Below are 13,558 nucleotides of genomic sequence, written 5' to 3' on the forward strand. Positions count from 1 at the left end.
GAAGGGGGGGGCGAATGTGAATAAAATAAAGGAACTGAAAGCTGCAATGAGAGTACATTGCACACATGAAACAAAATCGGAAAAGCATGTTAAAGGTATCATATTAAGTTCAGAGTGAGAGGATTTTAGGAGTAGCCAAAGAGCTCACAGCTCAGTTATATGCAAACTGGTTGAGGTCAATCCTGCCAGTCCCATATGTTGAATCACAATTTGGCCACAGAATGATTTTGTTCCCTAAAATGCTTTGTCATGAGAACTGCAATACCCACAAGAAAGTTTTGTTTCCATGTCCCTGGATTAATTTCCCCTCATGCTCCTATATGAACATGATTAGCTCTGGTTACTCTCCAGAATGTTCTGTCAGCCTTTCACCTACTGAAGGGCACATCTAGTCCTTTGAAATTATTTCCTTATTTGACTGAAGATAATGTTAAGTCATGCATTTGCCGATCTTAATTCTCTTGCAACCATTTTCAGAATATGTGAACCAGCTAATGACCAAAACGCCACCTGCTTCTGTTGTGCAAAATCCAGTCTACAACAATCTCTCTCTTACCATTGAGCCTAAGTCTGTGGCTGATTCAAACCATCAGAATTCCCGCAGTACAGCACTGGACAACCCTGAATATCTCAACACAAGCCTCTCTCCGTTTGCTAACACAGTTTTCAACAGCTTGCCCTACTGGGATCAGACAACCAACCACCAAATAAATCTGGACAATCCCGATTATCAGCAAGACTTCTTGCCCAAGGAGAACAAAGCCAATGGCATCTCTAAGCTTCCTGCAGCTGAGAATCCAGAATATCTCAGGGTAGCAGCACCAAAAGTTGAATACATTCAAGCCTCGGCATGACTACCAAAAGAGACCTCTTGTAGCACCAGAAATGCAGGTGACATTGCTGGCTGCTATAGAAACAGATGAGAGCAGCTGCAACATACCAACATGCACATTTTTCCTTCTGTATGTGCGAGTTGATTTCATCCAGTTTCCTTAGGACTTCTTCTGTCTTTATCAAAGACGTGACATGGAAAGAAAAGACAACATCAAGCAAGCAACAAATTGTTGTTGCATTCATTTATTTTCTTTACAAGCTATATTGGATTACAGCCTATATTTTGTAAACATTTGTTATATTTTTAAGAGCTTTTGTGAGATCAAGAAGACCAGATATTGAACTATTTCATGTCACATGGATCATTTGAGATGGAGAGAGGTGACACAAGATATTTTGCTGTCTCCTATGCTTGTCTGTCATAAGATTTAAAGAAAAACTCCCTATAAATTGGTCCGGGTTTTCTTATACAAATGAGAAGAAAAAGGCACTTAGGGAAAATGTGGAGATTCTGCTTAAGATATTTCTCAGAAAATAAAACAGGTTGCAGAGAATGTGATCAGCCCTGGTCAGTTTAGCAAAAGAATATGTCTACAGCACACACTGCCAACTGACCACTACTGTTGGGAACTCACTAGACTGTCTCTAAAATGCTCACCAAAGGCGTGGCTGGCATTCGGGGGGGGGGGGTTCTTGTCTTCTGGCTCCAATATTTTCTCTAGAGTTATAAAAAATGAGTTTTAAAAGTTTGACTTAAAAGCTTTAAATGAGGAGGGATGCTTTTTAAAAACAAAACACATTTCCAATTCACTGCCTTGATGGCATTTGGACAATTAGTATGAATTTAAACAGTGAGGAAATGCAAAGGTTGCAATTTGGCTGAAGTAGTTTGAATATGGGCACACTCTTCTCCTGCACAAGCCCTATAGGAATTAATACTTTTGCTAAGCTCTCATTTACCTTAATAAATGAAGTGTGTGCAGGAGAAGTTCCTTTTGATTTCTAATTTACTGGTGTGAGTAGTGGAAAGACAATCAGTTGCAGCCCTACAATGATTTTTTTCTTGAATAAAACACCAGTTAGTACACAGCAATTATATTAGGAAAGCAGGGGCTTAGGATTAATCACCTGTACTTGATCACCAAAATTTTACTCACAAATGCACTGATAATGCAAGAATTTCAGACCAATCCAGTGATTATATGTGAAAGTACTATTAGTCTTGTAAACTTGGGGATTCATTTCCACCTTCTGCAGTGCAGCCCCAAATCATCAGCCAAGCTGATTTTGAAACTGAAATTACCTTTTTCTGTTGTACATGGAAGGTGTTTCAACAGATAGCTTTCATTGCTCTGCAATCCCTCATCAAGCCCCAAACTCATATAATATCATGACAGCAAATTTGCATTGAAAGCGAGAGGGAAATTAAACTATTGAAAGTTTTTCTTGAGCCACCTGGCCCTTTAAGGACCCATCCAAGGTAAAATAACTTATGTGGCTCATGTTGTGATGCAATATGGTCCATAAATGAGAACACTTAATGTACAGCAGCTTAAAATTGTCTCTCTGTTATTAAAAGTAGAACAACCGTCATAATAGTAAGCAGACTCAAGCCATTTTCTTTGAACTTACGTTACTGTAACACTGTTCAAAAATATGCACTGATTCTGGCCCATCATACAATTCCTCAGGCCACGTTAAAATAATAATAATAATTTATTATTTGTACCCCGTCCATCTGGCTGGGTCTCCCCAGCCACTCTGGGCGGCTTCCATCAAATATTAAAATACATTCAAAATATCACAGTTTAAAAACTTCCCTAAATTAAATTTACTTTGCCTTCTGATTTGATTAGATCCACTGAGGTATCTCATGTTTATATTTAAAAATCCACCTAAACTCACAGCCTTTAAAATCATTTATCATAGAATTCTAGAGTTGGAAGGGACCCCAAGGGTCATCTAATCCAACCCCCTGCAATGCAGGAATCTCAGCTAAAGCATCCATGACTATCCAACCTTTGCTTAAAAACCTCCAAGGAAGGAGAGTCCGCAACCTCCCGGGGTAGAGCATCCCACTGTTGAACTGGAAAACACACACACACAGATATATAATTTAATTCCTTACTACTTTTGTTTTATCAAATCATGGATTTGTTTCCTAAAAAGATTAAATACATGAAGAAATCACAGTTGTTCTGCATAGTAGTTGGTTAGGCCCTGGGCCTTGAGATTACACTTCCATGCTAAACTAAAGTCCAGGGTACTAGACAAAGTTATTGTTCACAACAGTTTATTTGCAATGTGCCGTCCTCTTTCCACTCTCATTGGGGATTTGGAGCTACATGTATAATGGCTCTTCCATGCCCCCCCCCCCCCGGCTACACCAGCTTTTTTCTTTCAGGGAACCTAGGCCAGTGCCATTGTGTGAATAACTGACCTAACGTCTGTTCCCACATTAGTTTGGGCTTCTATGTCAGTGGCATTTAGGGGAGCCACTCCCCACTTTCTCCCACACCCCTGGAGTAAGGCTCTGCCTATTGCAATAAGGATGAATTGATACAGTCCCTTTCTCCCGCTTGTGATTTATATTACAAACCTCTTATATAAAGTTAGTACAAAACTCAGTCTTGGGAGTGTGTCCAAAATGAGTTGGAATACCAACAAGCCTGAGGCAAAAATCACAACATTGGTAATGATCTAATTGTTGTGTGTGGAGACCAGTTCCTCTTGAAGAGGGGTTGTTTACACAAAGGTAAAGGGACCCCTGACCATTAGGTCCAGTCGCGGACGACTCTGAGGTTGCAGCGCTCATCTCGCTTTACTGGCTGAGGAAGCCGGCGTACAGCTTCCGGGTCATGTGGCCAGCATGACTAAGCTGCTTCTGGCGAACCAGAGCAGCGCACGGAAACGCCGTTTTCCTTCCCGCCGGAGCGGTACCTATTTATCTATTTGCACTTTGACATGCTTTCAAACTGCTAGGTGGGCAGGAGCTGGGGCCGAGCAAAGGGAGCTCACCCCATCGCGGGGATTTGAACTGCCGACCTTCTGATCGGCAAGCCCTAGGCTCTGTGGTTTAACCCACAGCGCCACCCGCATCCCCTACACACAGGTACCAAAACATAAATAACACATGCATGTTATGTGAATTATTGTCGGGGAGGAGACCATAGCTTGCTTACCATACCTGTATACATTGCACATTAGACTGTCCCACATGCATGTTTCCAGGTGGATAATAATAAAATTATTAGTAGCAGTATTTCTTTCTCAAGTAGCCACAACTTCCGTAGCACACATGCACCAACTGTACCAGTTGAATGAAAGCAGTTAAGTTTTGCAGGTAGTTGAGATGTCTTCCATGTGTGCACCAGAACATTATGCAGCATAAAAAACCCCACATATATGATGGTCATGTGCAATGATTCCTGCACTGGAATCTCGTATTAATTCCTGCACCAAAGGTGTTTTTATATACACAGTATATAGTGACAGCAGCAGTGCAAAACCCTTTGCATTTCCTGACAAGCATTTCATTTTTGAGACCTAGAAGTTCCATACAGGCAATAGCACAAAAACTGCTACCTACCTCTTCAATGTCAGCTGTTGTTAACATTGCTCTAATTTTTCTATGATTTACATTTCTCTGTGAGAAAATATTTTAAGTGGGACAAGTGAGCATTGTCTTTTCTTTTTGCACCTCCTCATTCTTGTCAAAATGTGTAGTAAAAACAGTGTGAACTTTATAAAATTTCACTGTCGGGGTGACACTTAAAAAGTTTTTATAATAATCTTAAATCACCATGAATTTGTGATTTTTTTTCCTACTGAAAACTCATTTCATGTTTTATTTCCCCAATATTTTTCACTTCTTTTTGGGGTTTTGTTGTTGTTGTTGTTGTTGTTGTTTGTTGTTGTTCCAGCACCTGACTTTCTAGGATATAGAATTCTTAGGACCAAAGATAATGTCTAATTTTCTTGTTTTAAAAAAAATAACATTCATCACTATTTTCATAGGTTCCTACTTAATCCAGGTGTTCTTGGGACAAAACAAACCCCCATTAAAACAAGTATTTTTTAATATCTAAGGACTGGCTGAATATATATTTTAGCATTAAAATATGACCAGTCTGCAGATAACTAGGGGGATGCTATAGGCCTCAATGCTATATTCAGTTTCCTGAGAACAGATCCTATTGAATTCAATAGAGGACTGACTTTTGAGTATACATGCATAGGATTGCAGGCATATTCAAGTATCAAGGCCCATTTCTTTCAGCTGTTGTTGTTAGATTTACTTTTAAATATTTTGATAATGGATGGCATAGTGAAATATGACCGCTCATATACCTGTTTCTGCATCATATACTACATCTAGTTTGGATTCTGCATATATGCACACATACACTTTCACTTTTTTGTCGTTAATTTGTGTCCCACAAGTTCTATTGGGGATTTCCCATTTGAGCAATAAGAATTTCTCTATGACACAGCATAATTTGCTAACGTGTGTAAGACTCTTTTGCAAAACTAAATGTTAGTACCAAATAAAGGGTTTCATAAGCACTGTTCCGTTTCAGTTGGAATTGCACGGCAACAAGGCATGACAGACTAAACCCTTCTGTCTTTTCAGTATCTGGGATCCAAAACTGGTGGCAAAATTCCATTAAAATGCATAGATTGTTTGTCTCCACTGATGTTAAACTATAAATGGATTTTGATGCCTTGCCGGGGGAAGGGGGGCACGGTTTCCTTTATGCACAGAAAAGTAAAGAAAAATGTCATGAATGCATGTCTTACACCTAGGTAGTTTCTATAGAAAAGAATGAAACACACAACTATTTTTTTTATATAAAAACCCACCTATTTGATACATGTTTTGGCTAATTTTGTGTTGTTTTTGCTACAAATAATGAATCTTGAAAGCTTCTAGAATCAGATTTCTACCTATCCCCAGTCTCTGGATCTAGAATTGTGCAATAACAGTATAACATCTAGTACACAAATGACTAATATATCTTCCATTCAAGCCCCATTTGAAACACATGAGAAATGCTTTGTGCATCATCACTTACAACATCTTAGTACAGGTGGGTAGCCGTGCTGGTCTGCCATAGTCGAAACAAAATAGAAAATTATTTCCAGTAGCACCTTCGAGACCAACTGAGTTTGTTCTTGGTATGAGCTTTCGTGTGCATGCACACTTCTTCAGATACACTGAAACAGAAGTGCATGCACACGAAAGCTCATACCAAGAACAAACTCAGTTGGTCTCTAAGGTGCTACTGGAAATAATTTTCTATTTTGTTTCAACATCTTAGTAGTCAGGAAATACCTAATTTTCATCTTGCTGCATCCATTGAGTCTTGAATTGATTTACTGTGAACAATACATGGTCAAAGCTGTGCACCACTTTGAGAAAAGGGAGATGTGCATACATAATAGAGCTGGGTCTACCATTAGGCAGAGTGAGGTGGCACCTCAGGCAGCAGATGCTGAGAAAATGGAACATTTGTTAGTTATTCAGAGGACAGATCTATCAGTGCCATGTGGCTTGCCATGTGACCACTAACTATGCTTTTGGCCTCTCAAGCAGCAGAGGGTGCTCTCTTGACACCAGTGTTCAAGTAAGAGTCAACTGCTAGTCTGGTCAGCTTCTGTATGTGGAATGGGTGGAACAACATCTTGTCCTTCACCTCAGGCAGCAAAAATTATGGGACCAGCCCTAGCACAGAAGCAGATTTGGATGAGTGTCTGCATGGTGATGCTCATCTAACCCCCTCTATGTCTCTATGAGAATAGGGTCACATCCTCATCCAGTGTGTCTACTTAACAGGGCTGGCCCAAAACATTTTGGCACCTGAGGTGAACCACAAAATGGTGCCCCACACACCAGGGAATAAGGGATGAGTGAAGCTCTGCTTTGGGTACAGAGGGAGGTCAAATCAATCTTACCTGATGGTTGAAGTGGAGTGCACTGCAGTGGCAGCAGGTGAGGCATTCCTTGGAGGCTTAATCTGCTGCCCTGGTGGATCCTGCTGCCCGAGCCAGTCACCTCACCTTGCCTCATGGATGGGCCAGTCCTGTGCTTATTTTGCATGATAAAGAGGGGAACTGGGGCATGGGTGTAATAAAGATCCTGTGGAACTAGTCATATTTGTATTAGTTCGGTGAAGTTGTGATCAGCTTTATGTAGGGAATAATATAGATTATATTCAGTAGTGTATCTTTAGGTATAGGGTTCAAACCACCAATAACTAGTCTACTGAAATACATGGAGGTAATGCAGGATTACTGGGGCACGTGTCTACATGAGCATTGTAAAGTTACTCACCTATGAAAGCACAGTTGTAAAAATAAATGCCACATTTTGTATTGCTAAATTGTTTTTAGTGTTGATTTAAAAACTTTGTATATTCAGTGAAATAAGATGTACATAATTATTTTCCATAGTTTTTTTAATTTTTCCTGTTTTATTTTTTTGAGGATGTACGGTGATACCACTCACAGTAATATAGTGTATTGTGTTCAATAGGAAAGGAATGTTCTGACTGGCTTGTAAGTGGAAGCTTTTGTGGAATTACTCAGTGCTTTTCCCCCCTAGAAAAATAGGTGCTGGTACTCAGCATGAAGTTGTTACAGTATGTGCCACACTTTTTAACAACAAAAAGGGGTGCCAGGACTGCGTGGCCTTGAGTACCCCCTGAAAAAAGGGACTGGAATTACAGATGATAAAAGGTCTTTGATTTTCCTTTTCACTCTTGAAAATGAATCAGCATGGGGAGCTAACTAGAAATTTTGGAAAAATTGACTTAGGTCAAATTATAAAACATATTCCATCAAAAATGGTATATATATTTTTCTTAGTTAAATAATTAGGAGCAGAGTAGTTGTAATTTGCTAATGCACCACCACTTCACTTTATAAGACCTTTATACCGTCTGTCCTGTCCAGATCACATTAGAATCCATGTGCACCAATCTGTGACCTCCACCCGCACCAACTTGGGGAACATTTAATGTTCCATGTATGGTTTCTAGAAATACTATGTAAATTCTAGAGGTGTGCACTGGGCAGAACATACGGCTGATATTTGTAGCCTTGGAAAGTACCAGTAGCCCGATCTGTTTTGGAGTTGCACTGTGGTTTTCCAATTCAACTCATTATTTGTAACCACATTAGATCATTTAAAAACAAAAGATTGTTTTCTTCTCCACTCACTATGATGGCAAATAAAAATATATTTCCCCCCTTTTTACAGAGGTGGAAGAAATTTGCAGGCATAGTTGTTGCTCCAGTGTGAACTAATCCTGCCAAATTGTAGGCAGATGCATTCAGGGGTTTCCATGTAGCATAGGCCTATTTAAAATTTCTGCCAGAATTGTACACAGTTTACTGGTATGGTCACCCCTCTGAGTCTAGAGCAAATCAGAACTTCAGAGAATTGAATTTGAAATGCCTTGTTAATGACCCAGTGTGCCTCACCCAAATTATCCATATTCACCTCTTGATTTGGAAAAGTATACAACGCCTAGAGCTGCCTCTTGCCCAAAATCTCCATAGTGCAACTATTAATAAATGGTAGAAGAAATAAATAGCAAATCTGAAATCATCCAGGAAAGAAAGGTATCTGCATTTTAAAGTTCTAAAAGCTGGTAGGAATAATAAAAAATAGAGTCAATTTGTCAGATAGCCAGGAAAGCTGGGACCTTTTCCACACCACCACTTTTTAATATAGTTTCAGTAGTTTCAGGGACGCGGGTGGTGCTGTGGTCTAAACCACTGAGCCTCTTGGGCTTGCCAATCAGAAGGTTGGCAGTTCGAATCCCTGTGACAGTTTGCGCTCCTGTTATTCAGTCCCAGCTCCTTCCAACCTAGCAGTTCAAAAGCACGCCAGTGCAAGTAGTTAAATAGGCAGGGAGGTAAACGGTGTCCCATTTTGCCAGAAGCGGTTTAGTCATGCTGGCCTGGAAAACTGTGTGCGGACAAACACCGGCTCCCTCAGCCTGAAGCGAGATGAGCACAGCACCCCATGGTCGCCTTTGACTGGACTTAACCGTCCAGGGGTCCTTTAACTTTTACCTTTTTACCTCCTTCTCCCTCCTCTCCCCAGCCCAAAGAATGGTGAGGTGTCCAGCCTGATTTCCCAGCTTTCCTGGCACAGAACTGCAATCCCAAGGGTTCTCTGGGAAAAGGGAATGACTGTTAAGCCAATTAAATCTAGAAATGCATTCATGAAGTGAAGGCGCTCTCTGGATAAGTCCCTGCTATGTAGAACTGGTGTATTTTTGAAAATTCCTTGATAGGTGAACTTTGTACAAAGATAAATAGGCACTTTAAAGTTTTCATTTAGTCCCTCCTTTCCAAGATGGAGGCAGCATAAGCTATCAAGATTGTTTTAATGTAATACACGATGTAGTCTTAAATCATATTTCTTCTTTTCAAACATGACTGTAATGTGTTTTTGAAGCATGGCCATTTTACTTAAATAAAGCCTTGAAATAATCCTTTGCGTATTGTTTATTTTATATTTCGATGTATGAATGAAGAACACTGTTGGAGACTGGGCCAGTAGTCGTTTATGTTACTGATGCCCCCAGAGTAATCACCACCCTGTTGCTCTGGTTGTATTATTACTATTACTATTACTATTATTTTATTTTACGTCTTTGCATGGTATACATATGTGCTGAGAAGGGAGCAGCCTGCACCTTGAGTTGGAAGGGAGATGAACAAATGAAACTAACCTCTCCTTGTTGCCATGGCAGCAACCAAGTGGATAATGTTTTCTCCTCTGGCTTCCTCCACTCAACAACCCTTTGGCCTCCTGGACTACATGGCCAATCCTACTCCCTAGAGTTAGTAGAGTTTTAAAGAGCTAGTAGCCCCAAAGTATCTCTTATGTCCTGCTGAGCCTCCGGAATAAGTCTCAGTCAGTCTTTGGGATGCCAGAGGCCTGACAGCCCTGCTTCAGCTGCAGTGTATCAGTTACTCCTGCTTTAGATCTTAACAGCACTAGATCTTTTCTGTAATAAATTTTATTTTTCATTTTCACAATTTACAAATATTTTAACATGAAAAACAAAGGCTTTACAACTTCAGTTTTCATTTCCTTCGACTTCCTTTCTGCACTTACTTAATTTGTATCTTTTTATTACTACATATCATTTTGTTTGCCTGGGCAAGGAGTGTGTGTACCAAAACTAGTACAAAGATAAAATGTGTGTTATTGTTCCAACCACTTTTATCTCTCCCTTGCACCACTGGGATTTGGCCTCTAGAAGGTGTCCTGGAAAGGACTGAAATTTTTAAGAGGCCACAATGTTTTAGAACAGCCTTCCCCAACCTGGTGGTTTCCAGATGTTTTGGACCACAACTCCCAATAGCCACAGCCAGAACACCCAGAGCTGATGGGAGGTGTAGTTCAGATGGAGACCAGGTTGTAGGGTGCTGGTTTAGAATATTGTTCCAGAAATGGAAGGAAGATACAGTTCCAACTAAGGAAGAGTGGCTGATAAAACTGATGGACTATGCTGAAATGGTAAAACTCACTGGGAGAATCAGAAACCAAGAAGAAACAACTTTTAACAAAGAATGGGGGAATTATGTAAATTATTTGAAAAGTTATTGTAAACAATTAAATTCACTAACAAGATTATCTAAAAACTCGTAGTTAAAACTATTGACTAAGAGGCAGTGCTTTTTTTCTAAAATATTTTTTAGGGGTACTCTCTTTTTCCTACTCATATTGAAATACTGCACCTCAATGAGGTCAAACTTAGAGTCACAAAATGTTTAGGGGTATGTGTACCCCTGCATCCCCCCAGAACAAAAGCACTGGAAAGAGTGGTAGAGTAAATGAAATTGAGGAGATGCAGTAAGGTAGTTATAACTGAAGGAATCATGAAAGGGGAGAGGGAAGTCAAATGGGATATTTATATTGAATGTCTTATGAAAGATTAAAAACTGAAAAATATTACAAAATAATATTGTTATAGCAATACTCCACATCTATATATATATATAAATGTTCCCATTGCGTGCACATCCGGCCGCACCTTGCTCCGTAACCGCTGGACCAAATCACATCAAATTTAGGACAAAGTGTAACATGACCATGGGGGAAGGATATAGCATAATAATTTTTTTTAAAAAAACACACCTGTCATGCCTAAAATATAGAATAAAGGCCAAAAAATGGCGCGCCTATTATACCTCACCAGCAAAAGGAATGAAGACTCCAACAGCATCCAATAGAAAGGCGGATTGCCTGCTGACGTCATCAGACCTGGCCAGAGCAACAATGCCTTTGCCCTCACCTAAAATGGCCGCCGCAGCTTCGCATGTGCCGAGAAAAAAAAAAAACACGGAGCAGGAGGCATGCCTGAGAGGTTGCACTGAGTAAGACCAGCTCTGAGGGGATTGTGTCGCTGGGGTGCGTGATTTTGGGACTGGGTAATTTTGGGACTGGGGTAGGGGAGAATGCTAAGGTCGTCAGTGCCCTCACCTAAAATGGCCGCTGCAGCTTCGCATGTCTGGTGTTTTTACATGAGTAGAATGTGTTCTTTTATGTAAAATGCATCTCTGGGTTATTTGTGGGGCATAGGAATTAGTTCATTCCACCCCCCCCCCCCAAAAAAATAGTCCGGCCTACCACATGGCCTGAGGGAAAGTGGACTGGCCCACAGCTGGAAAAGGTTGCTGACTCCTGCTGTAAAGGGACAGGGAAGAATGAAAACAGGAGCTTCCAGAATACTCTCGGGGTCAGGAGAATTTTAAAAAGCAGAAAAAACCCACAGCAATGGGAAAGTGGGGGGGGGGGAGAGACAGAGAGGTGCCAGGCAAGAGTTCAACGGGAGAAGCTGTGGGAAGGAAGGCAAAAACAGGGGAAAGACAAACAGGAGGCAGGCGGAAGTTCAATGGGAGAAGCTGTGGGGAGGAAGGCGAATGCGGGGGGCAGGGAATCAGAGAGGTGCCAGGCAAGAGTTCAACGGGAGAAGCTGTGGGGAGGCAAGCGAAAATGGGAAATACGGAGAGGAGGCAGGCGGGAGTTCAACAGGATAAGCTGTGGGGAGGCATGCACTTTCTCTTTTACATCTTCCTTTGCCATTTCACAAAATGAGCCACAGCAACGCGTGGCCGGGTCAGCTAGTGTAAAATAAAATGGGTAACTATATTTAAGTGTGTCTAGGGTTGTTGTTGGTTGTTGTTTTTTAGAAGCAGCTTGTGTGAGTGATCCAGGATTGGAACTAAGACATGTGGGAAGTGGGATTTAACCCTTTCTCCACACCACACCAAAATCCCATCTTGAGGTTTCTATTTGCTAATAGCAACTTTTTGCCTGCAGCAAATAGCAGCTTTAAGGGGGCAACTGTATCAGAACAAGGGTTAAAAGTCTTCCCCACATGCCACATTCCTAATTCTGATAGTGTCTGCCCCCCTGTCCTCCTGCCTTCCCCGCCCTTCCCCAGGCCTGTAGTTCGTCCCTTAGGTTAGTACCGGTATTCTGTCACAAGGTTTTGTGCAGCTTGATTTGCTGTAAACTCAAGCAATTTAGTTCAGTCTGGTCTTGAACACAAAATCTATTTGCAGTGGATGTTTCTATGATCCTTATACCCTGAGGCTTCCAGCAGAAAATCCTGACTAGCAAGGTTAAGTTCAGAGGCGATAAAAGCAAATACCCCATTTAGCCAGCAGGTTTCCAAAATAAATGTTTCTTGATGATCAAGTAGATTACAACAGATCTGTCATGTGAACTGGCAGCCTCACAAGGCATACAGAAGACATGCGTGACTGGCTGTGCTACAAGCATTTTGGTAGATCTCTGTGGTACATCTCTGTGGACTACAAAGACCACATAATCAGTCCTTAAGTCTTCTGAAAGTTGGTTCTCATCCGATATACATTGTTGGCTAAAGGCCTGTCTAGCAAGCACAAATTTGTTATCAAGTGAGAGTCCAAAGATGTAAGTAGATACTACGAAAGCTTTCTGGAATTTGAACCAAGGTGTAGAAAATATTATTGGCACAATGTTTTCAAATCAGGTGTCACAGAGATATTCATATGTAATCCACATCAAAAACAAACAAGCCCTTCTGGTTTGGTTTACTCAAAAGCCCTGCAATCCCTGGGGGGCAGGAGGAGTGTGAACAAACTGTTGCGCACAGTGGAGGAAGGTGTGCTCCACCGAAGTGCAGGGAGACTCAAGGATCCACTTGCCTTAAGATGATTCACGTCCCTGGAGCCTTGTATCCCTGCCCTTGAGATGCCCCCCTGCTTACTCTGAAGGGAAGCTAGTTGCACTGGAGTCAAAGAGACACTTGTTCTCTCACCAGGATCTGGGGATAACTCCCTCACCCCACGTACTGCTTATCCCAGAGATGTTCAACCATTTGGGGTCCACGGCTCCCTTGACCAACTACTTTATTTCTGTCTTACAGTAACTGCTATTTATCAGAATAAGCAATCAGTTCAATACTAAATCTTTGGTTTCATTATTATGTAGCAAAACAAGAGGCAGCATACTATAAATCCCTGAGAACTTAATATCTCATTTATCCAAAATAAAGCTTTATTTATTAGATGTGCAGATTTTCAACCAGCCTGTACTTTTAATAGAAGTACCGTTAATGTTTGCGTCAATGCTGTGAAAAGCTTCCCCAGCTGATTTCTGCCCATTAGTTGTCGGCATCTGTCTGTCTGTCTCAGGAATCAGTGAAGGAAT

At 41.0% G+C, this 13,558-nt stretch overlaps 1 protein-coding gene across 3 annotated transcripts in view; it reads left to right on the top strand.

Moving 5' to 3' along the window:
• EGFR (epidermal growth factor receptor) overlaps positions 1–2,259 on the top strand; it is a 148,455-nt gene extending 146,196 nt beyond the window's left edge. For all 3 annotated transcript variants that reach the window (XM_033164874.1, XM_033164875.1, XM_033164876.1), the window contains exon 28: positions 478–2,259. In XM_033164874.1, the coding sequence (XP_033020765.1) occupies positions 478–854 (377 nt within the window). In that variant the 3' untranslated portion in view covers positions 855–2,259. The remainder of the gene's footprint in view (positions 1–477) is intronic.
• The last annotated feature ends 11,299 nt before the right edge of the window (positions 2,260–13,558 follow it).

Source organism: Lacerta agilis, chromosome 12, assembly GCF_009819535.1.
Source record: "Lacerta agilis isolate rLacAgi1 chromosome 12, rLacAgi1.pri, whole genome shotgun sequence".
Taxonomy (NCBI): domain Eukaryota; kingdom Metazoa; phylum Chordata; class Lepidosauria; order Squamata; family Lacertidae; genus Lacerta; species Lacerta agilis.